General features: G+C 36.5%; 1 protein-coding gene across 2 annotated transcripts in view; it reads right to left on the reverse strand.

Annotated features, from left to right (window-relative positions):
- Positions 1 to 26,804, reverse strand: part of BMP2K (BMP2 inducible kinase) — a 112,512-nt gene that overhangs the window by 24,726 nt on the left and 60,982 nt on the right. For both annotated transcript variants that reach the window (XM_061145726.1, XM_061145727.1), the window contains exons 6-14: positions 26,239 to 26,320; positions 22,092 to 22,224; positions 15,995 to 16,098; positions 13,098 to 13,177; positions 8,811 to 8,971; positions 4,709 to 4,893; positions 3,509 to 3,607; positions 2,530 to 2,714; positions 1,618 to 1,775 (exon numbers count right to left, since the gene is read on the reverse strand). In XM_061145726.1, coding sequence (XP_061001709.1) covers positions 1,618 to 1,775; positions 2,530 to 2,714; positions 3,509 to 3,607; positions 4,709 to 4,893; positions 8,811 to 8,971; positions 13,098 to 13,177; positions 15,995 to 16,098; positions 22,092 to 22,224; positions 26,239 to 26,320 — 1,187 coding nt within the window. The remainder of the gene's footprint in view (positions 1 to 1,617; positions 1,776 to 2,529; positions 2,715 to 3,508; positions 3,608 to 4,708; positions 4,894 to 8,810; positions 8,972 to 13,097; positions 13,178 to 15,994; positions 16,099 to 22,091; positions 22,225 to 26,238; positions 26,321 to 26,804) is intronic.

Consider the following 26,804-nt stretch of genomic DNA (forward strand, 5'->3'; position numbering starts at 1 on the left):
TATTCAAATACATACACAAATTACACATGTGAGTAGACCTTAAAGTTTGAAAGCAAATGGCTGGTTAAGCGTTTTACAAACTAAATCCAATTTTTATAAAGTATACATGAATATCTGTATGCCATTCCTCCCTATGCAAAGTAACTAACACTTGGTGTCATCATAAATTCTAGAGAGCTTAGAATAACATTTTTATAAGGTACAGAATAATGTGAATACTTTACCCATCCCATAAACTGATTTATTTTTTAGAACAGTGTGAAGAGGAGTTTTCACCCAAAGAGTAGAAAATACTGATTTAGCAAACCTTAATTACTATCCTGGTCAGAATACATTAAAATGAATATTTTATCTTTTGCTTTAAAAATAATCCTATAAATTACAATGATTGGTTACCCCCTATATCTCCCTACCATCTCCCTAAAGGAAAGAGATACTTTTCTTTTTCAAAAACCTTGCTTTTTGGACCACTCAACATAAATTGTAGGAAAAATGCCAAACAAAAAATGTTGTGGTTTAAAAATAATTTTTTTAATGAAAAAAAATGTAAGATTGGTTTTATCAAAGTTAACAAACCTTTATTAAAGGCTCAGAACTCATTTTTATATCTGTATTTAATCAATTTAATTTTTCATAATCATATAACCAAAAAGTAAAATACAAATTTAAATTCCAAACAACTATTCTTACATGAATTCAGGGCATTTATAAGCTTTAACATAAAATATATATCAATCTGAAACAAAGTACTTCACCTAACAAATGTTCTCATAAGGCCAGTTACCTAAAAACAAAATAGAAACTAGGAACTGTAACTAATGACCTTTTCACATGCAAAACGGGGAAAAGCACTTGGCACATGCACTCATGCTCACACACACACCCAAGACTCAGAAAACTGATAATTATCTTGATTTCAGGAGTGAGTTTTTGCTACTGTTTCGCAAGCTCCTCAAAACACTCCACGCATCTCTTTTCCAAAAAATAATTTCTAAAATATGTATGGCGAGATTTGACATATGTATTAGGTAGTTTAATAAAAGGCAATGACTGCAAGTAAAAACATTGAGATATCTGATTTAAGATGGAAAAGAATTTATTTCACTTTGCCATACCAGGATAACAAAGCAGCCCTTTTATGTCACCACTCATTCAAAGGGCATTACAAAACATTAACATAATGTAGTAGCCCATGTTTCTTTCAGGCACTTTCAAAGGGCATCTCAGACCCACAAAATCTTGTAACGAGTGTGCAAGAAAACAGAGCTGCAAAATGATTAGTAAGGCAAGATACTAATGTCTCCCTTTTTATTTGAACATTAACTTTCCATTTTTTGGAGGTTTCTGAATTAACATTCAAAGATACGCAGTATTTAAGTGTTAGGAATCAACATAATATCAGTAATCTTAGGTTTAATAGCTACTATCAAGCAACTGATTTCTAATGCACACAAGATAGTACGATAGTATACGTAAAAGAAGATGGCCTGAATTTTGCCCTCAAATGCGCAAAAAGAATTTTCTCTTTACCATTCCAAAACAGTCTTTGGCCTTGCTGAGTAATTATAGAGCTGTTATTTTACTGTGAAGCAAAATAAGCCTTCAAGTGTCCCTTACTTGATCTGAGAAGGTCAAATTCTCTGTCCAACAGTTCCTCTTCTGTTAACTTGGAGAAATTGTCCTCTCCAAAAGGATTCCACCCTGACATATCAGGTGGGTTACTGATGTTCTTCTGATGTGTCATATTTGCAACTGCCTCTTTACCAGCAATTGACCTAGAGTAAAAATTAAAAGAGGAAAAAAAATTATAACTGAAAATTTTAAAGTGGCCTGGTTCATACTTTATAAATACTTGATAAAGCAGATCATTTTATTATGATGGAGGTGGTAGATAAGGACATGCACTGGGAGAGGGACCACACGGGATCTGAATCACCTCCAGAAAGGTCACTAGCTGTTCACCCTTGGGCAAGTTCCCTGACCTCTGTAGGTCTCAACTTCCTCATCTGTGAAACAGGAGAAGCAGTATCTACCTCACAGGGTTACTGAGAAGAGTAAATGATTTAATACAGGTAAAGCAAAGAATATAAATAAAAAAGCCTTCAATAAATATTAACTATTATCATCACAGTGAATAAACCTTAAAGTGAAAATCAGTTGCCATAACAAATAGTACCACTCTAAAATCACTACTGAATAAAGTGATTTTATGTCCTGGTTATGCTAAGACACCACAATAGCTTTCCTTTTGACAATAATTTTCCTTTTCCTTTCCTTTAGCCTTAAACACTGCTGGATGTTGCTAAGCCTTACTTGCAGACAGCAGTTAGCAGAATTAACTGATGAAAACGGAAAGAAGGATGGAGACGCACAGGGACCAGAAGAGAGGACTAGTAAGAGAAAAGGCGGAACTCGACAAAAAGATGGGCTCCAAATTCAGGAGCCACTTCAACCGATGAAATGACTCCACTCCATGATAACACCCACTCCCACAATGATTTCCTTTGTATTCAGTGGAAAAATACTTGCCTACTGGCACTATAAGAGGAGTCCATCATGGGTCCAACCTGAGCTGGAAGTGATGAAGAGTAGGACACTAAGGCTGGGGAGAACTCTTGAGGGGAGGTGAGATACTCTGGTGATGCCTGTGGTTGAGACTGCTGATGCTGAGTGAGCATCTGCTGCTGCAAGAAAGCCTGCTGATACTGCTGCATCTGAAACAAAGCATGCCGTCACACAGCGACGCTCAGGGCACGAAGCGCTGTCAGCAGCGCGCCTGTTTACTCCACTGCACCTGCTACTTCACTCCTTCCTTTTCACACTGGCAACAAATCAGACACTGGAAAAACAACTTTTATCTGAAGGAGCAGCTTCTACAGAACACCACAACAAGGTGAAATAAATCTATTTAAGAAGTTGTTTAACTGGACTTATTGTAGCAATCATTTTGTAATATAGACACACAACAAATTATTACATTATCTACCTGAAACTAACATAATCTTATGTCAGTTATACCTCAATTTTTAAGAAACTGGAAAGTTAGGCTCATCTAGCAGGATTCAAAAATTCTCCTTTAAATAGTTTAAGAAAAAAACAATACAGTAGTTTAAAGTCATTTGGTATGGTGGTTGCTATAAAAAAATGTCAAAACTATTCTCTGAAGCAAATGCAATTTTCCTTTGGGGTTCCTTCCTTTCTTACTTTTCTTTATTCAATAGACATTTATCAAATGAATGAAACATATGACAAGATATCCTGGGTAAGCAGTCATCTCCTTATACTATGAGACAAGAGAAAAATACTATCAGTCTATTATGATCTGCCAAATCCAGGTTCAACCCAATGTACAACTGCTTGAGCATACATAACTGGCTTTGATAAAATATTTATCATTAATTGAGCTAATTCTGAATTATTAAATTCTAAAAAATACTATTCACACTGTGAATTCCAACACTGCAGTGTATACTCCAAAAGCAACCTCTAAAAGTTATGCACCACTTACCACTGCAGGATACTGCGATGCAGAAGGCTGTGGCTGATACACCGAATGCATTAACAGCTGCTGCTGAAGCATCTGCTGCTGCTGCACTGCATGCTGATACTACAGTTTGAAAAACAAATTCAACGATATTACTCCTGCCGTTTTTGTTCCATAGCCTTTTATTGTGAAGTATTGATCCTACCGTAACAATGACTTGGGTACTCAATAGTCAAACACTAATGGGAAATACCTATAATCAGTAAGTGACTGTAACTTACATCTGCTTATTGGAACTAGTTTCAAAATTATCAATGCAACATAATAGATGCAACTAAAAGCAATTTGCAGCACAGTTTAAGGATGTCTGGAAGAAACCTAAACCTGTTTACTTGTTGATGAAAGCCCCTGAAGTGATCTGTCTGCAGGAATTACAACATTAAATTCCCACTCTCCTCTGTCTCCCCTTCAATGATATCTTCTGGCCATCCAACGGCACCCCTATTTAACTCCTCTTCACTCTGGGTCTATCAGTCAAGAGCAGGGCACCAGTACACCCATAAGAAGTGTCATGCATATAATTGGCTCAAAAATAGTTCAGAAAATGATGGAAGGATGATAACAACAGTCATTAAATTTAAAATAGTTTAGTGACACTAGAAATCTGCAGGTTCTGATGAGGCCAAGGACAGAATAGAACTTAAGGTCATTTTCTTCTATGTCCCTTCTAAATGCCGACCCCCATACACCTACACACACACATAACACACATATAACCCAACACAGGCAAAAAAAGAAAAACATCAAAATAAGAACAAGAACCCAAGACAATGCTACCTCTGAAAACTTAATATCACCTTTTCAACAACATTATTAGTCTATATATATATACGAACTCAAAATGTAACTCAAAAGATACTACTCATCATAAACTGCAATACTTATTTGTGGTGCCAAATGACTGGGTGAACATTCTTTGCTTCATAAAGCCACAACGCAGCCTATTTCCACAGAGCATCCTTAAGCATCTCACAGAAGGCACACAGAACGCCTTTTCTTTAATAAGCAAGAAACTGAGCAAACCGTTTACTTCAGTCCACAGCTCAACGTCCCATGAGACAAAAGAGAACTCACTGCTATTTACAACCGGCATGAACTTCACAGCTATAGAGGCTATATATACAAAAGATACAGACACTTCTGCATCTCAAGTGGCAGACCCACCTGCTGCACGTAAGCGTCCTGAAGGAGCTGCTGCTGCTGGGGAGGGTGACGGCGCTGCAGGTGGAGCTGCTGCAGCCTCCAGTCCCCCTGCTGCAGCTGCTGGAGGACTCGGTGCTGCTGCGGGGGCTGCTGGGGGGGCCCCGGACCCAGCAAAACCTCAGGGCCGTTTCCGGGCTTCAGTGCTCCTAGAAGAGGTTTTCAAAAACTTACATTAGCATCATCATGATTTCAAGGGGGTAGGATGGATAGGAAAATTGGAACTGACATATATACACTATTACGAATAAAACAGACAACTAATGAGAACCTACTGTACAGCACAGGGAACTCTACTCAAGGCTCTGTGGTGACCTCAATGAGAAGGAAGTCCAAAAGGGGTGACACATGTAAGGTAGAGCTGATTCACTTCACTGCCCAGCAGAAACACAACGCTGCAAGGCAAATGTGCTCCATTTCAGGGAGTGAAAATTAAAAACTCATGATTTCAATAAAATGGTTGGATTTCAAAACATTCATTTCAGTACTCATTAACCAAGGCATTTATATCCTTATTTTATAGAAACTTCCAAATGAATGTAGTCTAAATGGATTATTTACTATAGCAAAAGTATTCATGAAAGTTAATTTTGTCAGTTACAACTCATGAACAAGTCATTTTCCACGCTCTCTCTCCATGGACACACCAGCCAGGCCAGTTTGAAATGTTCCACATTTCTCAACTGTATGATGCTCCATCCTGAGTCTGCATGTTTGCTGACAGGATTCTCTAATCAAAATGCCAGTTTCCACGCACTGCAACTGTTGTTATCCTTTAAAATTTATCTCAAATCTCTCCTTGTTCTTTCATCTAAAGCTTCCACTTGGTTTTATAACATTTATCTCGGCATTGCACACATTAACTGTTTACATGGCTATTTCCTAACTATTACTCCTGAGAGATGGGGTGAAGACTTTATTATTATTTATTTTAGCACCCCAATTAACTTTATATATAACAGATGTTCAATAAATGCTACTGTAGAAAATCTACTAACACTGGCTCCTAAATAGAAATTTATTTATAAGCTTTATAAACTGTACCACAGGAAAACCCTACAAATAAACTTCAGAAATAACCAAGAGGATGAAATACACAACTTAAAAAGAGGAAATGTAATATACAATAATTTCTATATTCTCTTCCAACAAGTTACTGTAAAATCAAATGTGACTATTTAATCCAAAGGGGGAAAAGGAGGGAGCGTGGAGAAAGAGGACTCTTTCTCATCAATGTTAATGTCTTCAAACCTCCACAGGCCTTAAATATAGCATCTCTATGAAGATAAGTTTTACGACTATTTCTAACTCTTCCAGTTATAAGAAAATGCATGTTTCTTTTAATTATTCTTGAAAATGTTTACAAAATACAAGGAATCTGTATGCACGTTTTGCCACTTGATGCAAAGAGCCAACTCATTAGAAAAGACCCTGATGCTGGGAAAGACTGAGGGCAGAAGGGGACGACAAAGGACAAGATAGTTGGATGGCATCACCGACTCAATGAACATGAGTCTGAGCAAACTCTGGGAGATGGTGAAGGACAGGGAAGCCTGGTGTGCTGCAGTCCATGGGGTCACAGTCAGACATGACTGAGCAACAACTCTTACAATTATAAGAAAACGCATATTCCTTTTAAATTATTCTTGAAAGTGTTTATAAAAATACGATATGCACCATGCATACAGATTTATGCATAGCTCTCCAAAGTTTATTGTTGTTACTGAATCTCTAAGTCATGTCCTACTCTTCTGTGACCCCATAGACTGTAGTTGGCCAGGATCCTCTATCCATGGGATTTCCCAGGCAAGAATACTAGAGCGGGTTGCCATTTCCTTCTCCAGGGGATCTTCCCAATCCTGGAATCAAACCCACGTCTCCTGTATTGGCAGGTAGATTCTTTACCACTGAGCCACCTGGGAGGCCCCCCAAAGCATATTAAGAAAAATCAAGCTGTAGAGAACTGTATCTAGTATGAATGCATTTGTGTTTAACCCAACATGAATTATTTATATCTGTGTTTATATATGCAAAAACATAAAAAGGACTGGGAGGAGGTACACCAAACTGTTGCTAGTCTACTCTAGGAAGAAAAAGAATGGAGTTATCTACAGTTTTCTGAATATTACTGCTTTGTATGAATTTTTTTTTTAATTTTATTCATGTGTTACTTTTATGTAAGATTTAACGGGAAAAGAAATCTTAAGAGATGTATACATATGGGGGCGGGGGGGGGGGGGCGGGGGAGGTTGTTTTTTCCCCCAACTTAAACTGCAAGCATGGAAGAAGCAGCAGCGCTGCCCCTGTCATGGCATGGAGGAGTCTCCTGATAAATGTGAACAGTTTTACAGAACACCAGCATCAGACAAGGCCATCCTGTGGCAGTGATGGATCATGACAAGCCCACTCCATAATCATGTCTCAACACTAGCAAAATCAGGAACATTGTCCAAGCCACAAAAATGACCAAACTTCTCTCAATCCTGGCCAATATGACTGAATGTTGCTTCATTTCCAAATGAGGCTTCTCCATCTCTCCTTCTACATAATGATATTATACCCCTACCTCCCCCAAATTACCAAAAACAAGCCCAAACCCTTTCATAAGTCTTTTTCAGACACCTTCTTACTGAGATACTCCCACAGATTTCCAGGGTTTCTGAGTAATAAACCAAATTTACTCAAATATAAGTGTGTTCCTAGTGGTCTCTGGCTGAAGGGCTGAAATACACGATAGGTAAGAGCATCCCCGCCCCAGAAAGGTATAAAAAGGGAAATTCACGTTGAATGCTTACCCACCATGAAACAGAATTTTCCAAGATACAATACACCTTGTTATTTACTCTTTAAAACAGAATAGCTGTTTTCCCATTTTACAAAAGAGAACAGTGAGGCTAAGAGATGGTAAAATGGGAATTAGACATAAAGACTTCATACTTCCCTATGTTCCCTTTTCCATAGAATATTCCTCCATCGGATATGCCTGATCACCACAGGCATATGTTACATCAGATAATATACTGTCTTCTTGAGCATGTATTTTACTTAATAGTAGTAATAATAGTTAAGAGTGAACATTTCTGAAGGGAATATTATGTGGCAGGCATTACAGTAAGCAGTCATTTAATCCTCACAACAATCCTATATTCTCATAATACATATGCGGCTTCCCTGCTGGCTTAGAGGGTAAGGCGTCTGCCTGCAATGTGGGAGACCCGGGTTCAATCCCTGGGTCGGGAAGATCCCCTGGAGAAGGAAATGGCAATCCACTTCAGTACTCTTGCCTGAAAAATCCCATGGACGAAGGAACCTGGTAGGCTACAGTCCATGGGGCTGCAAAGAGTCAGACACGACTGAGCAACTTCACTTCACTTATTATAAAAAAAACAGAAGATACAGTACTGAAATTCAGGTTCAAGAGACTCAACATGTGGGTTTTTAACCATCGTGTGTGACTGATCAGTTGTTTAGTCATGCTGGACTCGGCAAACCCATGGACTATAGCCTTTCAGGCTCCTCTGTCCACGGACTTTTCCAGGCAAGGATACTACAGTGGGTTCCATCTCCTACTCCAGCAGATCTTCCCAACCCAGGGATTGAATCCCGTCTGCATCGGCAAGCAGATTCTTTACCACGGCACCACCTGGGAAGTCCGTTAAGAGTATTCTAATTTAAAACATACTAGTTGAAAACAATTTTACACAAATGCTTTGTAAGGCTAGAGTTTCAAATTCTTCCTTTCCAATACAACACAGAATTTTCTATACTCTTGAACTTTAGTATCAACTTCGAACCCCTACTAGTTGAAGATGACTCTAGGGATAAGCAAGTTGTGAGGTTTTTATACCATACTTTTATACTGCCAGTAACTTACCTTTGCTGAGAACATTAGGAAAATAATTAGCTGAGTTTATTACACATTAGTAGCTTTATGTTTCTTAAAGTACTGTGTAATATACCTGCTTCACAATAAGTCTGCCAATAATTTACACTGCTAGGTAACCAAGCCATAAAAGGTTTATGTAAATCAACTATAAAGGGGACGAGGGTGGCAGGGCTGTATTACCTTTTGGTCTTTGATTACCGAATTCACCAGGAACAGGGACTTTAACAGGTGTTGCTGAACTTTGAATGGTCAGCACACTGGGAGTGGCAGTAGTAGAATTGGCCTTTGGTCTTTGCCTTGGTGCAATTGAGGTTTCTGTTGGTCCAATGGTGTCTGTTATTCTACAATAGAAGAAGAAGACATGTCACTCCAAATACTGGGATTATTTCTAATTTATGAAGCATCTATTTAAGCAGATGCATATTTATTGATGATCATGTTAGTCCTCCTGGCTTCTTCCTAAGTCTCATTATCAAGTATCAAATGTTAATATAGATAAGGAAGTAAATGAAATAAAATGAACCAACTTCCTCAAACCAGACTGCTTCCACACATAGTCTGCCACTGAAGCCGGCAGAAAAAGAGTATAGGATTGCTCTTAAGGAGATAAAATAAACACACAGAAGCCTTCTCAGTAAGGTTGTAGACAAAAGTGAGAGCCAACTTTCTAAACCAATCAGAAACATAAAAATAAACAACAAATAACAGTCTTCCTTAGCTTGGACTCGGCCTAAGAAAGAAAGACTATGTCCTAGGGCACATAAAACAAAAGAAACCAAAATGTTTAACAGGTGGAGCTACCGGCTCACCTTCAACTTCTTGAATCTTTATCTTTGCTTGACTTGAAACACTGAATGGAAATTATATAAAAGTTTTCACACTAGGATCTAGTTTAGGTCATAGATGTGAGTGGTCAAATGGAAATCAGGAGACGCTAAATATAATCTGAGAAGACACTTCTCTTTCAAAAAAAGCCACAAAAAATGTTTAACTTTCACAGTTATCAAATCTGCTTTTTATAAATTCAAAACAAAAACTCATACTTTTTAATAGGTCTAAGTTCACTTTTCAAAAGGACTACAATAAAATCTCTTTACCAAGTTCCCTTAGCACATTTTCAAATGACCTGACACTTAAAATTTTTGCATATGTATGATTCATCAAGCAGACATCTGCGGCATGTAGAGAAAGTCCTGTCTACCGTAACAGATCTATAGATCTGTCCACTGCACAGATTTATCGTTCTCTCCTCTATCTGTAGACACCACAAGAGGGAGCCCTGTCAACAAATATCTTCTCAGAAAGAAAGGAAGTGAAATTGAATAGAAAGACTTTGGAAAATCATAGAAATACATCGCATATGGGCAGTTTTCTGAAAATAATATTTATGTTTTAGACGGAATGCGGAGGATACAATGAAAACTGAACTAAATTTAAGGCAATAAAAGATCACATGTACATATAACCAATTATCTCATTTAATCTAAAAAAGTATTTATTGAGTCCAAATTATGGATATGGCACTAAAGCCCATGCTATACTCTCTAAACTCAAGCAATCTGGGGGGAACATTATATACAGTCTTTCCATTTGTCTAACCATTTTTTATTCAGTGGGTAGTACAGGCAAAGCCTCATCCTGCCTTGTTCTTATTTTATTATATATCACTCCACAGAGGATTCACAACACACACAAGCACAGCAAACCTCTAAAAACCACATTGAAAAGCTGTGCAGACTTCCCTGGTGGCTCAGTTGTTTAGTCTAGTGTTGCCTCATTTATTTCCCTAATGCACCAATATCTACCATACAATTACTTTACTGATACCCTGCAAACATGACAGTGCCCAGTCTTCAAAGAGCTTACAGGCTACCTAGGAAGATATGGCGCATGTTCACAAAAATAAAACACAGAAAAAAATAATTAGCACTAACACTAGCAATGTCAAAAGTTTGACAGAGGAGTTATTCTACCTTTAACCTAACTTGGCTAGAGAAGGCTCAGGTGAGAACTGGAGGTACAAAAATAAATATGACTTCATCAGACAGTAAAAGACATTAAGCAGCCTGTGAAAAAATGAGAAGAAAATGCCAGGATGAATTAGGCAAAGTAAAATGTATCATGCCACCCCAAAAAAAAAAGAATTAGGCAAAGTGAAAATACAAATTTAACAGAAACGAAAAACTGAGTAATTACTGGTATCAACACTGCTATAAAACCTCATTCGCACTACTGTAGCCAACACAGAGCTGATTTTTTTTGTTTTGCTTTCTTTTCTTTCCTGCTAACCTGAACAATCTTCCTAAAATATAAGCTCTCTCTTCTCTTAAAATTCTTCAGTTTTTCCACCTGCCAGGACAGTGATTCTCAACCCTGCCATCTTGAAGATACAAATCACGTTAAGTTTAACATGTTTAACAGTCCCAAGAGCAGATGCAAATTTTGGGGGATGGAAGGGAACTTTTTAAGAAGTAAAACAAAAAATTCACAGATTGAAGGTAGGGCAGGCAGATAATATTCACGGTTTTAAAACATGTAAATAATGATACTGGCTATTTAAAGACTCCCCTTCCCCCCACATTGGAAATATGACTTTCACATGGAAAAATAAGATTAATTTTTTACTTTACCATTTATAATTTTTCAAGTTCTTTACTGATACTATCAACAAAAAGGAAATTTATATTATTGACCAGTAAGGATCAATGAACCCTATTATTCAATATACATAATATATAGTTTAACATACTATAAATAGCACTGTGAATTTTTGTTAACTATTTCATTTGTTTGCAAGTGTATAGCTATAGCTTGTGTCATGGTGAAAAGATATTCAAAGCATTATTTTTCAATTGACTCATGCTTTTTAAAAAATTTATACTTACTTAAAGATTTAATCATTGACAAAATAATTATTTTAAAAGACAAGTAACAATAAAACTAGCTGACAAGTCTAACAATAATTCATAATGACCATTCAACTATAACAGCAGCTGTTAACTCCAGCTATATCATGAGTAAGACAGTCAGTCATGCTGAATCCCTGCAAGTTAGATGTAACTTTACTCCTTTGTCTCCTATTCAAGAGTATTTTAAATTCAAATGAATGAAGATAACAGTTTTAGAGTGATGCTATTTTTAAAAATTAAGTCATTCCCAATTGATATTTCAACAATTTACAAATAGCAGATTATTTCTAACACATCTCACAACCAAGTTCCAAACAGCAAACTGACTACAAGGTTGAAAATTCACCTGCCTAAAGGCCAAAATCCAAATTTCTCAGCATGACAAGAGAATAAAGTTGCTGTGACTGACATTCACCTGCCTCCTCAGCTTCATTTCCCAACCTCCTGTAGATGTGCCCTTATCATGCTCCCATCTTGCAGCTCACAAAGGCTGTTCTTACCTGAAAGGTCTGCCTGTCATAGCTTCCCACCCGTCACTCCAAGTGACTAGACTACTCATCCTTCAAGAAAGAGTCCAGCAACGCCCGCCCCCAGGAGAGGATTCAGCCTGAGCCCCTGTCCTCTCTCCCTCCACGCTCACAGCCTCATCACCTGCAGGCTCTAACTGTTCACTGGTGTATCTTCACTTGAATGGGAACTCCTTAGAAATACACCACTTCTTTTTCTTTGGGTCCTCCACATCTATATCCTGCATATAACAAGTGTGTGACAGATGGTTTTACGTATTTCATGTCAAAACACTTTGCCTAAGTGAAATACAATACAAACAGCTGTGATCAAGAAATCTCCCCAAATATAAAACTATACCTGATAATCTAAAATACAGTCCTATCTACTCACTTTTAAACTCAAAAAAAAAAAAAAAATGAGGAGAAAAGGTTATCATTAATTCAACCATTACTCAGATTTAGGCCTTAACCTACATAATCTGTATCAAACATTAATGTAGTGAATAACTATAAAATTATTTAAAACACTATAATATTCCATGGGTCTCAAAGAGTCAGACACAACTGAGAGACTGAACAACAACAAATATTCCTCTATTGGTCTTAAAAATGTTGCCATTGTAACTATTCATTGTAAATTACATACAGCTCTTCTTTTCATAAATCAATAAAAGGTCATTACTAACAGTAAAATAAAACACAGTATTTCCTAAATTAGTTGTCATGGGATGAAATAATGACAAGTCCCACCTGTAAGATGACCCAATGCAACATCACCAGTTACACAATCACTTCATGAAGGCGGAGAGGGAGCAGTTCAAGTGTGACTACTGTCAAACCCTGTTATCTCACACGAAAAGGCTTACTTTGAACTTGCTGTCTCAATGTCACACTACATGCAGTGAGGAATACAGTGTTCTTTGTGGGTGAAGATGCTATTTAACCAATGACATCTGCTAGGATTAAAAATGAGTACTGTTTCCCACACCCCCCACCCCCCGCTTTTTTTTAATAAATGCCTTTTCAAATTTCAGCATAGCTTTGCTTACCTGGCTTTTATTTGGCTTTTCCTAGAAGCTGCTTCACTAGCAGTCATCGGTTCAGGAAGAGTTGAAGGAATAGGAGAATTCTTGGAAGAAAAAAATAAAACATTTCATTTTAGTTTTCGTTTCAATTGCAGAAAGTTTTATTGAAACACTGCAAATATATTCTTAAACTTTAACAGCACTGTCTGTGAGAAACTATTTCTTCACCTCTTCACTTTGTAGATACCTACAAGTTGTTGACACATATTTGCCCAATCTAATCCGCAAATATCACTATGTGTTACACTCAAGTGTCGCTTTCTTATTTGTATTCCAGAGAAACCCTTGGAAAACAGAACAATATTAGATTATATAATACATATATATATTATAACCACTTTACAAATGGGTAAATCTGGGGTATAAAGGACCACACAACGACTATTTCACACACTGGAAAAAGAAGCAAACACCAAGTACATGAATTAAGTGCTGTTTTACAGACTGAAGGTAATTTTCATGACACTGCTTGTCAAGTCCAGCAAACAAGAACAGAGGCTTCACTCATTTGCTTCTGCTCTGTAGTGTTCAGTTTATAATGATTACTCAAAAAAAGTCACAGTAAGTACTCAATAAATGTTTACAGAGTGAAAAGCTGAAAATCCAGACAAATGTCAAATAAAATTCATTACTAGAATGTGAGCAATGACTTTCAGCTTCAACCAAGAATATATTACACTGACATAACAAGAATTTCAAAAAATGAAAAGGAAAGGGACCAAATTCCTTCTTTTTTCTTAGTGGAGTGGATTAAGTTACATACAAAGGAAACCTATAAGAAAAAGTAAGGCCACTCAAGTTGAAAAAGCTTAAAAATCAGTGTTTGATTCTAGACCTTTATTAAAGTTAGCAGACTTGCCATGTACTGTTAATCTGATATAGTGAAGTACAGGGTGCAGACAACAGATACATTCAAAGCCTTTTAATGGTATCAGCTATAATACATCTTCCCTTAACTACACGCTGGGTTTTACAGTTATTATTTCTAATCCTCATAATTACCATCCTTGTTTTACAGAAAAAGTAACAAACATTAAGCAACTTCCCAAAATATACAAAACCAGTCACTGATATAGACAACTGAGTCCAGTTCAGTTCAGTCCCTCAGTTGTGTCTGACTCTCGGTAATCCCACGGACTGCAGCATGCCAGGCCTCCGTGTCCATCACCAGCTCCTGGAGCTTGCTCAAACTCCTGTCCATCAAGTTGGTGATGCCATCCAACCATCTCATCCTCTGCCATCTCCTTCTCCTCCTGCCTTCAATCTTGCCCAGCATCAAGGTCTTTTCCAATGAATCAGTTCTTCGCATCAGGTGGCCAGAGCGTTGGAGTTTCAGCATCAGTCCCTTCCAATGAGTAGTCAGGACTGATTTCCTTTAGGATGGACTGGTTTGATCATGCAGTTCAAGGGACTCTCAAGAGTCTTCTCCAACACCACAGTTCAAAAGCATCAACCCTTCAGCACTTGGTTTTCTTTATGGTTCAACTCTCAAAACCATACATGACTACTGGAAAAACCATAGCCTTGACTATTCGGACCTTTGTTGGCAAATAATGTCTCTGATTTTTAATATGCTGTGTAGCTTGGTCATAGCTTTTCTTCCAAGGAGTAAGCATCTTTTAATTTCATGGCTGCAGTCACCATTTGCAGTGACTTTGGAGCCCATGAAAATAAGTCTCTCACTGTTTCCACTGTTTCCCCATCTGTTTGCCATGAAGTGATGGGACCAGATACCATGATCTTTGTCTTCTAAATGTTGAGTTTTAAGTCAGCTTTTTCACTCTCCTCTTTCACTTTCATCAAGAGGCTCTTCAGTTCCTCTTTGCTTTCTGCCAAAAGGGTGGTGTCATCTGCATATTTGAGGTTACTGATATTTCTCCCAGCAATCTTGATTCCAGCTTGTGCTTCATCCAGCCAGCATTTCATATGATGTACCCTGCATAGAAGTTAAATAAGCAGGGAGACAATATACAGCCTCAATGTACTCCTTTTTCAATTTGGAACTGTTTCAATTCAGTCTGTCGCTCCGTGTCCAGTTCTAACTGTTGCTTCTTGACTTGAGTACAGATTTCTCAGGAGGCAGGTAAGGTGGTCTGGTATTCCCAACTCTTTGAGAATTTTTCCACAGTTTGTTGTGATCCACACAGTCAAAGGCTTTGGTGTAGTCAATAAAGCCGAAGTAGATGTTTTTCTGGAAGTCTGTTGCTTTTTCTGTGATCCAACAGATATTGGCAATTTGATCTCTGGTTCCTTTGCCTTTACTAAATCCAGCTTGAACATCTGGAAGTTCACAGTTCACGTACTATTAAAGCCTGGCTTGGAGAATTTTGAGCATTACTTTGCTAGCGTGTCAGATGAGTGCAATTGTGTGGAAGTTTTGAACATTGGGATTGGAATGAAAACTGACCTTTTCCAGTTCTGTGGAACTGAACCCACTTCTCTCCATTTATAATGCCTATGCTCTGTACACCAAGGGCAACCAAACTTTCTCAGTTTACAGAATGCTGAGTATCTCAGCCATTTTTCATGACACCCACAGCCCAACCATGCTCCTAAGAAATCTAACAGTCCTGCTTTTTCAATAGTCAACTTAATAATAGTCTATGCTATTTCAGAGATGTCACTGTGATCCCCTCAATGATGTAAAGTGTCCTGCAGTGCCATCAAATCCACCATAGCTCCCCAGAGCACCCCAGCACTTATACTTTATATCTGCAGCTTTGCATCAAAAATACTAATTACAAATACACCATTACATCACTTGTTATGAAACAAGTGACTCTGAAAGCATATATACCCACACATGATGAAATGGATTTTAAATTCATATCCTACTTACTTATAATACAAAAACTACTTACATTGATGTTGGAGACTGGACAATCCTTTTTGGCAAATTTAAATGCAAAATATGACACTTGAAATATATCGGGTCTCCGCTCTGGATCTGGTTCAAGCATGAACCCTACAAGAATAAACCAAAATGTTAAGAAGTTTCACTGAACACAGAAGCAATTAGAGGCACATTAAAAAGATATATACTTCCATTCTAAGGTTAGTGATGCTTCCGGTAAAATTTGGGAATGTTTATAGAAAATACAAAAATTGTTATTTTATACATTATCCCAAGCTAAAGATAAATGAGTCCTAAGACAGATCGGTACTGAAAGCATGAATTACAAATATGAATATTCTTCTGAGACTCTGACACAAAACAAAAAGTGAGTTTAGTCAACACTGGGGAATTATTCAAGAAAATTTCTGGGCTATAGTAGGGGTCCTTATTTTCACTATTATCTAAAATAATTTTTATGTATCTGCTAATATTTTTAGATATATCAATTTTTAAGGGCTTCTGAAACATGAAGAGAAGACTAAACTATATGCATTACAGTCTACTTAACAAAGTAGTATAGGGAAGTAGTACAGGGTCGGCACTGTAGTTTTCTTAAAACACATTTTCCTCCCACACGGATGACAGCAGTATTCATCATAGTTCTGTATTTCAGTATGCTATCCACAACATGTTTAGAAGTACAAGCATAGTCTTACGGTTCTATTATGAACAGTTTTCACACCAATCCTACAGCACTGCTTGAAAGGCCTGACCTTTTTTCTAACCAAAATGGCCACTACATTTCTTGAACTACTTGCTAAATTACAATTTCACAAGAAGGCCAACATTTATACTCCATCCTATACATGAAAAAAACCATATTTTGTTACGGTATTCTTCATGTTCTAACTCTGCTTCATTGATTAAATTCTTATCATGTTCAAATCATTTTTAAAACTACTTGTGATATAAAGTTTACAGCATTAATTAGACAATATTCTGAAATTTGCTAACAAAATTATGTTGAGCTAAAAGTATATAAATAACTACCTTAATATTACAAATCAAAATTAAATCCTCCTTTCAATCCTAAGTAATATTACAAGTCAAAATTAAATCCTCCTTTCAATCATAGGTAATATTTGAACAAATAATGTGTAATACATCGCTGACAGCATGATAAGTTAACCTGGTTAAAAACATGGTTGGATGGCAAGTGCCACTAAGCACAAACAAGTTATTTGAGAGATTTTGAACTCAGTTTTATTATATTCTGCACGTCACTTGGTTTTATACACTTAAAAAGGCTAACATATACCACTTACAAAATTGATATTTTATTATTTTATCATCTGTTAGAATGAAATAGCTCAAAACATTTAATTCTAGTATTAGTTGATATTCAACCTCATTCCAGAAAAGATCTGAAAAATCTACAAGGTTTATTTTATCCTCCAAAATCATATTTTATCTTGATAGCAATACATTGTTTTAGAAGCAACAATAGTACATGATATGGGAATACATTTATACCAACTTTTATAAATGCTTATTCATGTAATTTGTAAAAGTGAAACAAATCACAAGAAACATAAAATTGATAGACTTAAAACTTTTCTATCCTAACAATTCAGTTTATTTGTCCTTTAAAATCTTATTTCAATAGTAGCTAATTATAAATACTTTTTCCTATAGAGGACTTGAAGTGGCATACAAAACTGTAGTTCTTTTTTAATATATGAGAAAATTAAGACTAATGAAAAAATAATGGTTAAAAGGAAGAAAAAAAAAGAGGGATAATGTTGTCAGTAAAGAAATTACATGTTTGGTTCTACAAATGCAGGGCCAAAACTGGAAAAATTTAGCTCTCTAGCTGTCAACACAAATAGGGCAACATGATCCATTATATGAATTGCAATATTCTTAAAAACAAACCAGGTGCTAAGAAAAAGCACCATTTCTAATATTGAAAGCAAAGAGAAAATTCCCCTTTGAGTCTTTCTAAAGATGGTTCACACTGAGTGAACAATGTTCCTAAGAAACTACAATGAGTGACACACAGTCAGGTCTTATTCCCGCCTTCGTGCAGACCAGTGACAGAACAACAAAATGCAGCTCAGGAGAAGAAATTCTACAGGAGTACACAACAATGAGGATACGAAAATACACTTTCCTGGCATGGCATAATCTTGGGAAAGGTTTTCTGAGTATCTAGAGAGGAATGGTAATCCTCTGGGCAATGCTGTATTTTTTTTTTCTTTTACAGTACATGAGAAGCATTGAAGAGAAATAAATAAATTTGAGCTTTTATGTTTTCTAACCAATATCTGTATAGGTAACTCTCTCTCTCAAGTTAAGCATGGCACATCTCCTAATGATTAAGTAACCAGGCTGTTGGTGTATTGACATCATCTTACAAGCAAACAAAAGGACCTCTAACTCCCCTAGATCATGTTTTCATGTGGGAATACATTTTCTGGAGGCTGTTTAGTTTGTCTGTTGTTGTTGTTGCTCTCTAAGTCATGTCCAACTCTTTTGCAATCCCATGGACTATAGCCCACCAGGCTCCTCTGTCCATGGGATTGTCCAGGCAAAAATACTGGAGTAAGTTGCCACCTCCTTCTCCAGGGGATCTTCCTGACCCAGGGATTGAACCCAGGTCCCCTGTTTGGCAGGTGGATTCTTGACTGTCTGAGCCACTAGGGAAGCCATCCCTGATAACAAAAAGGTTGGGGACTGCTGGATTAATGAATACACACGTCTAACTGATCTAAAAGTGAAACAAGTTACTAAGTTTTTTAGAAAAGACAAAAAAGCTAGAATACACCCGTTTACCCAACTTAAAATGATCATTAGTCACCACAAGACCACTCCCATTAACTTCGCTTCTATTGCAAATATAAAATCAACTTTTAAAAAATATACATGTGTGTGTCAGTCACTCAGTCACATCCGACTCTCTGTGACACCACGGACTATAGCCCGCCATGCTCCTCTGTCCGTGGGATTTCCCAGGCAAGAACACTGGAGTAGGTTGCCATTTTCTCCTCCAAGGGATCTTCCTGACCCAGGGATAGAACTTGCATCTCCTGTGTCTTCTTGCATTGACAGGCAGATTCTTTATCACTAAGCCACCTGGGAAGCCCAACAGGTGTTGGGAGAATGTAGAAAAAAGGAAACCCTTGTGCAATGTTGGTGGGAATGTAAATTGGTGCAGCCACTATGGAAAACAGTATGGAGGTATGTCAAAAAGTTGAAAAAAGAACTATGATATAATCCATCAATCCTCCTTCTGAGTATATATCTGAAAGAAACAAAAACACTAACTCAAAAAAATATGTGCACCCCCAAGTTCACTGCAGCATTATTTACAATAGCCAAGACATGAAAGCAACTTAAGTGTCCATCAATGGGTCAATGGATATAGAAAATGTGAGAGGTGTGTGTGTGTATGTATATATATATACCAATGGAATATTATTCAGTCATTTGAAAAAAAGAGAACGAAATCTTGCCATTTGCAGCATGGATAAACATGAGGGTAGCATATACGCTAAGTAAAGTCAGTCAGACAGTGCTGTGCTGTGCTTAGTCACTCAGTCGTGTCTGACTCTTTGCAACCCCGTGGACTGTAGCCCACCAGGCTGCTCTGTCCATGGGATTCTCCAGGCAAGAATACTGGAGTGGGTTGCCATGCCCTCCTCCAGGGGAATCTTCCCAACCCAGGGATTGAACCCAGGTTTCCCACATTGTAGGCAGATTCTCTACCGACTGAGTCACCAGGAAAGTGGGTAGCCTATCCCTTATACAGAGGATTTTCCTGACCCAGGAATCGAACCAGGGTCTCCTGCATTGCGGGCAGATTCTTTACCAGCTGAGCTACCAGGAAAGCCCAGGTCAGACAAGAAGTTCATTATGTGAGTGACATAATGATTTTATGTATATATGTATTATGAAATGGGTGACCACAGTAGATATAGTAAATATCTATCACCTCACAGAATTAAACATTGTTTTCCCTTGGGATGAGAACTCTTTAAGATCTACTGTCTTAGCAACTTTGAAATATACAGTACACAGTACAATATTTTTAACTATAGTCACATGCTGTATATTACATCCTCAGGACTTACTTTATAACTCAAAGTTTATACCTTTTGACCACCTTCATCTCTTTCATCCATCTCCCACCTTTGGCAATCAGCAGACACTGCAAGATCCTCAATAAAATCCTTAGTCCAATTGTGATAAAAAAACATTATACTTAACAACAAAACCATGCCACTGATATGGTGATTTATAACAAAAGCTTCAAAGAAAGGTTAAATTTCAATTGGCTAGAACACTCAACAGCCAAAGAAAATTCCTCAATCTGTTTTTTGAGCATTCCAATTAATCAGAGTTCTTTCATGCTTCTGATGTCCTAAATTTTGCAATGAAGGAAGAAAGCAACTGGTTAAAACAGAGTGGCTGACAGGTCTGATGTTTATTCATATATACTCAAAAGGTATGCTTGCTCTTTGAAAAAAAAATACACATTCTGCAAAATGGCAAGCTAAAAATAACAAGGCTAATGGAGAAAAGAGAGATGGGACAAACCACTGAAAACCTATATAGCTCAGTCACCAGAACACTGAAAAAAACATTAATTGGTATCTGAAAAGGTAACTTGGACTGCCCAGGCAGGTAGCTTATTTGGCTGAAAGCTGTCAGAAGGACAGAAAAACATATCAAAACAAGACTAGGAGGTTATCCACCAATAAAGATAAAAGTGCAGTTCTGAGCCATAAAGGATGATATTCAGGCGGCCATCCATTAGCAGAGAGTTACACAAAAGCTGAGAGGTAGACCTCTCTGGGAAGGAAACCCCAGGTACAAGCACTCATGTTTAATATTCTCCAATTAGAGCTGAAAGTTCATGCTGGCAATGAAGCAGCCAAGCTTAGGGCTATTTCCTTTCCCCTGTAAGTTATAACACCACCTCCCCCACGCCATTACTCTGGTTCCCCTCACCTAGGAAATACACTCTATGTGAAGTAGTGTATTTTTTGTGTTCAGCTGACATAATCCTCTAATTCCCAACATGTATGGGCAAATCCACATTAAAGAAATGTGGATTTCTTTAAAGAAACAAAGAAGATAATGCTTTAAATAAGTTTGCCAAGTGAAGCAGCATATATCCTTTTATGCTCCATTTTGATTGTTTTTCTTTTGGAGTGTTTGCTCTGTGTTTTGGGGTTTTTTTTTTTTTAGTTACAGGAGCCTCATAAATTACAAAAGTTAGTCAATCACCAAATGTGTAACAAATCATCTTTTGCAGAAATTATACCATGTGCATATTCAAGAAATTCAAGAAATTAAGTTACAGGATCTGTCAAAAAGGAAGAAAAAACTCTGAAAAGAGACTGTAAGAAAAACTGAGGCATTCTTTTGGAATGAAAGGTCCACAAGATTACTTCTTCTGATATTACACTTAGGTTGCTTTCTGATTTTATAATCAACAAGGAATAAACAGTAAAAAATGTAGCAAATAAACTACAATTTTAAATTAGAAATAGTTTGATCTAAAGAAGAAACAGATCAGGTTATTTTGATTTCAAAAGTACAAAGACTGAATAATGAAATGTTATGCTGGAAAGTTTTTCCAGAAATTCCAGTTTCCTTAATTACATAACCTCTATGTTCTATAAAAGCTTATCTAGAGCTTAAAAACATCCATGTACTAATCAGTAATTAATCTATTTTTATTCCTATAAAAGTCTTATAAACATCTTTTTTTAAAGATTTTTTTGATGTAGATAAACTTTAAAGTCTTTATTGAATCTGTTACAATATTGCTTCTGTGTTTTTATGTTTTGGTTTTATGGCGGTGAGGTTATGTGGAATCCTAGCTCCCCAACCAGAGGTCAAACCAGCACCCCCTGGGCTGGAAGGCAAAGTCTCAACCACTGGACCACTAGGGAAGGCCCTGAACATCCTTTTAAATGTATTTCTTGACTATAGCAGTTTCACAAAATTATAACAACATGAAATTAAAAGACTAGTTTTAGGTAAAGGAACGGAAATAGCAGACCCTACGTATAGTACCTTACAATTCTTTTCGTAAATTTCCAAGTACTTACTTATTAAGCAATGTATGTTATGGGAGTAACGAGAGTTGTCTGGGATGGTGAAGCTGCCGTCACAGATGGCAACCTGGCTCTCACCAAAAGGAAGAGTGAAGAAACAAAGTTTATACAGTAAACATCCCAGGGCCTGGAAAACAAAGAAGCATGAATATCATCAGAACTCAAGTACCAACTTGATCACAAGAGCAAAAAAAAAAAAAAAAAAAAGCCACAAATGAAAAACTAAATATGTTATTAAGAAAACAAAAGCCTAATGTTTCTATACTGACTCAATCTTTTCACAAATTACAACTTAAATTAATGCGTGTGGCTAGATGGATGAATTAATGCTCTCATAGAACACTAAATCATGAATGACAACTAAAATTAGAAGTGACTGGTTCCCTTTGGGAGAAAAATTACATTTTCATTTCTTTCACAAAGAAAATATATATTTAGTACACAGCTAGCATGTAACAACCAACAAAGCAAGCACAAAGCTCCTTGTAGCAGAATATTTTAAAAATTCACTATAAAACACATTTTAAAACTCCAAGCTTCAAATAGGAGTTAGCCAGCACAGTTAAATTTATCAGACACCCATCAACACTGATTATTCACTGAGCACATGTCATTATTTCATAGTATAAAAATTAGTTCTCTACTTCTAAACATAATCCTACAATTTTCATTCTACATTATACTAGTCATATTTGTACCTGAGTATGTAAAATTCAGAAAGAAAGGGCTCTGTCTGCTTTGCTTGTATGGATTCATAGACATCACAGTGCCAATAAATCTACTTTCTGACAATGAATACAAAACACCCTAAGACACAAATTGTGTCTGGAAAAGTAGCGCAGGAAAGTTTTAGCTAAACTGCCAGCAGCTCAAATCTGAGGCGGGGTAATAAAATGTGATTTTCTGCTCAAGAAATCATTATGCTGTCACAAGAAGTGTCGCTACAAAGCGTTATGAGTGTAAGGGACAATTCTAACTCTAAACTGATTAAAATTATCCAGTAGTTACTACACAATGACATCAGCAATAACTGAAATCTGGCCTATCTAAACATTAGCACATCAGCTGGCCTTTGTTGGCTTTTTCGTCACACAGCAACCTGGCAAGCCAATTAACAAATACACTAGTTTTATAACTGCTACGAAGGTCACAAAATACAGAAATACCTTTCTAAGTTCAACAGTGTTAATTTACAAAACTTTATTTTCAATATTACAACAGTCCTTTAATGAAACAAGTTTAGAGACTCTAGAAATTTCAATATATTAGTTCAAAAACATTACTAGATTATTTACTATGTGACTAATACAACTACAAAGATTCTGAATGGAAGTAACGAGTTCAATGTGGCTTTAAAAAATTTATGATGCATTTTTCTCTAAGGAAGCTATTTTCAGCTTCTATACTGCAAACTGAGCATAAGGCTTCCTCAACAGCACTAAAAAAATGACTATTAATGGTGTAATGTCTGCATTAAATTATACCTTTCTTCTGCCCAGATGACAGTGAAGCAAAGGAGATCTGCTTTTTAGCCAGTTTCATCTTGTCACTCAAACCTTCAGTAATGTGTCTTTTGTTAGAGTATATGTTGTGGGAGTTCCCAGGTAACAATTTTAGATAGCAATGCCAGTGTACTTCAAAAACATTAATCTAAAATACTCTGCTTCACAGAGTGTGAACACAAGGAGGTGTCCTAATTTTTTTCACACCAAAGGCATTTCCCTCTTTTTCCATTTGATACAATGAGAACTGTTCAGGAAACAGGAGGGAATGAATGACCTCATTCTGAGGGTTGAGTATTACCATCTTCCATTTTCCCCATTAAAAGATAACATGAAGCATCTCTCACTGAACTTCCTATTGGTCAATAAAATCAGCATCCTAGTTCTCAGGATAAAAATAACCTACAATAGAAATTTCAAAGTAAAAAATAAGTTTCTCCAAAATACATATGCTAAATGAATACTTTAACCTCAATATCATAACTCTCTAAATACTGCTCTGAAATAAGATCAAAATATAGCTCTTAACTGATATGAACTGATTTCTTTTTCTGGATATTCTCAAATTCACACCTAAAATGTTGTAGGCATTTCATCTGAGCTATGACAAGCATAAAAATGGTATCAAGGAAATTGAAACTCTATCTCAGTCAAGCATATAAATACATTCTGTTTTCTGATAATTTTTCTGGCTTCTTTTTTATCTTTGAGTATCTATTTGTCATCCCACAGCTATATCCAGTTACCCATTATAGAAATGCCACTCCATATAACTAACCTGTAAATGGAATTAATTTTAAACTTGTTGCTGTTTAGTTGCTAAATTATGTCCTACTCTTTTGTGACCCCATGGATTGCAGCCCTCCAGGGTCCTCTGTCCATGGGATTTCCCAGGCAAGAATACTGGAGTGGGTTGCCATTTCCTTCTCCAGGGGAGCTTCCCTGACCCAGGGATCAAACTCATGTCTCCTGCATTAGCAGATGTACTCTTTACCACTGAGCCACCTATCGCTGACAATTTAGCCATCCTGGCACAAATTTTAAGCTTGGGGAAAAACAAACAACAAAGACTCCCTCCTTTTTGTTAAGACACTGGGTAACAAACATGTTCTTAAAAGACTTTTTTTAAATCAACCCTTGATGATTTCAAAACAGTAGTCAACATATGAATCTGTTGTTTCCTCTGCTGTTGAAACACTCTTTTAGGTAATGTGGGTTTCAACAATAGTCACAAAATTAGGCCAGGAAAAGACTTCCACAATCACCTCCTCTAATTAATACCTTCATTTTATAAATTAAGATTCAACTGAATTTGTTTTCTACATTATACTACAAGCTATTTACTATAAGCCAATTAATGAATCAAATGTCAATGCTGAGAAGAGCCAACTGAATTTGAGTTATACAAGCTGGGAATCTGTAAGCAGGAGCAAATTGACTAAATGAAACCTATTTGTGGTCTCATTAAATTACATACACAGTTAAAAATTCAACTACCACAAGATTTAAGAACCACTGATGAAAAAGTGCATAATATGTAGACAGAGGGAAAAATATTGTAGATACTCTTTTTTTATTACCTTGCAAGAATATTGCCCAATCTCTATAAAAGAATTCGGTCAGGAAAGGAGCACCAAGAAGATATTCATTTTGTTTCACCCATTACGCTTGACTGCTTTCTAAATATTATGCTTTAAAATGAAATCAAATGACTTTTCTTGTAAACTCTAGAAATACTTCTGAATGTTTTTCCTCAGTTCCGAATATGGCCACTGGTGGCAGATATGGCTGAATGCTTGTTAAATTTAAATGAATTCACATTTAAAATAGTTTCCTGCTAGTTTATTAAATATAGACAAAACACATTTTACTTATGAAATAACCTCAAAAGACATATTGACTCTCTAACATAAAGTTCAACTCTATAGAAACATGTTGTGTGTGTTAGTTACTCAGTCGTGTCCAATTCTTTGAGACACTCTGGACCGTAGCCCCGCAGGTTCCTCTGTCCATGGAATTCTCCAGGCAAGAATACTGGAGTGGGTTGCCATTTCCTTCTCCAGGGGAATCTTCCTGACCAGGGATCATACCTGAGTCTTCTGCACTGTAGGCAGATTCTTTACCATCTGAGCCACAAGGGAAGCCATAGAAACATGTTATACCTCAATAATTCAATCTATATATAGATGCTAAAGAACCTCAATATACAGAGGTTAGTCAACGGTATGTTTATAATTTTTTTAAAAATTTTACTCATGCTAGTTTCCACTAAAAAGATCCTAAAATACTTGAGAAAACTATAAGCATAACCAGTTAAGAGTTATGGCCAGCTTTTCCAAAACTGCACTCAAATCAAAAAAATTTTAACCGTCATATATAATCTAAATTCTAAAAAATACTGTGGTAAAAAGTTACATTATGTGGAAACTGTTTACTTGCTTTTTTGTACCTAAGTTTTCCATCTCTGGATCAAGAAGATATGTGCTAATATTTTTCTTCTGCTATTAGTAAGCTTTACTGTCCACCACTCTCTTCTACTTATTAGGAAATAACCTTGTGGAGGACAGGGGGAAGATAATCAACTGAATTCAGATCTTGTTAATTTGGTTAGTGAAAATGTCAGCCTTTCTTGGCCTTACCCAGATATCAGCCTTGGTGGTGATAGGCTTCCCTCCATAAAGGTTGATCATTTCAGGGGCTCTGTATGACAGAGTTGTATACCTGGCAGTAAATAAGTAAAATGGAGCGGAGATATAAAAAAAAAGACATACTGCATTGTTTCTACATAAAACACTACAAAAACTTCTAGGTTCAATAACATTATAGAGAAATAATACTGCTTTAAAAGCTCATTAAAAGCCCATCAAGTATTAAACAATACAAAGCATTATACACGTTTTTAACAAGTGCAATTGCATCTGTGATCATAAACACAAATTTTAAGAGAAAAAATTAAATAAAGACAATGTACTAGAAACATGGTTTTCCTTGAATTTCTTAAATGAAATAAGACAATTTGACTATAAAAATATCCTTATCAAAATATTTTAGTCTACTAATTTAAAAGTAAAACTTCTACCCTCTCAAAAAATTAATTTATATGTTTATTAAGCAGTTTGTTTTTATGAATCCTAACATAATTTCTTACACATGGTAGTAAATCTCGAGGTTTGTTTTTATAATTATTCTTTTAAAAGTAATCTAG

The sequence above is a fragment of the Dama dama genome, chromosome 6 (assembly GCF_033118175.1).
Source record: "Dama dama isolate Ldn47 chromosome 6, ASM3311817v1, whole genome shotgun sequence".
Taxonomy (NCBI): Eukaryota; Metazoa; Chordata; class Mammalia; order Artiodactyla; family Cervidae; genus Dama; species Dama dama.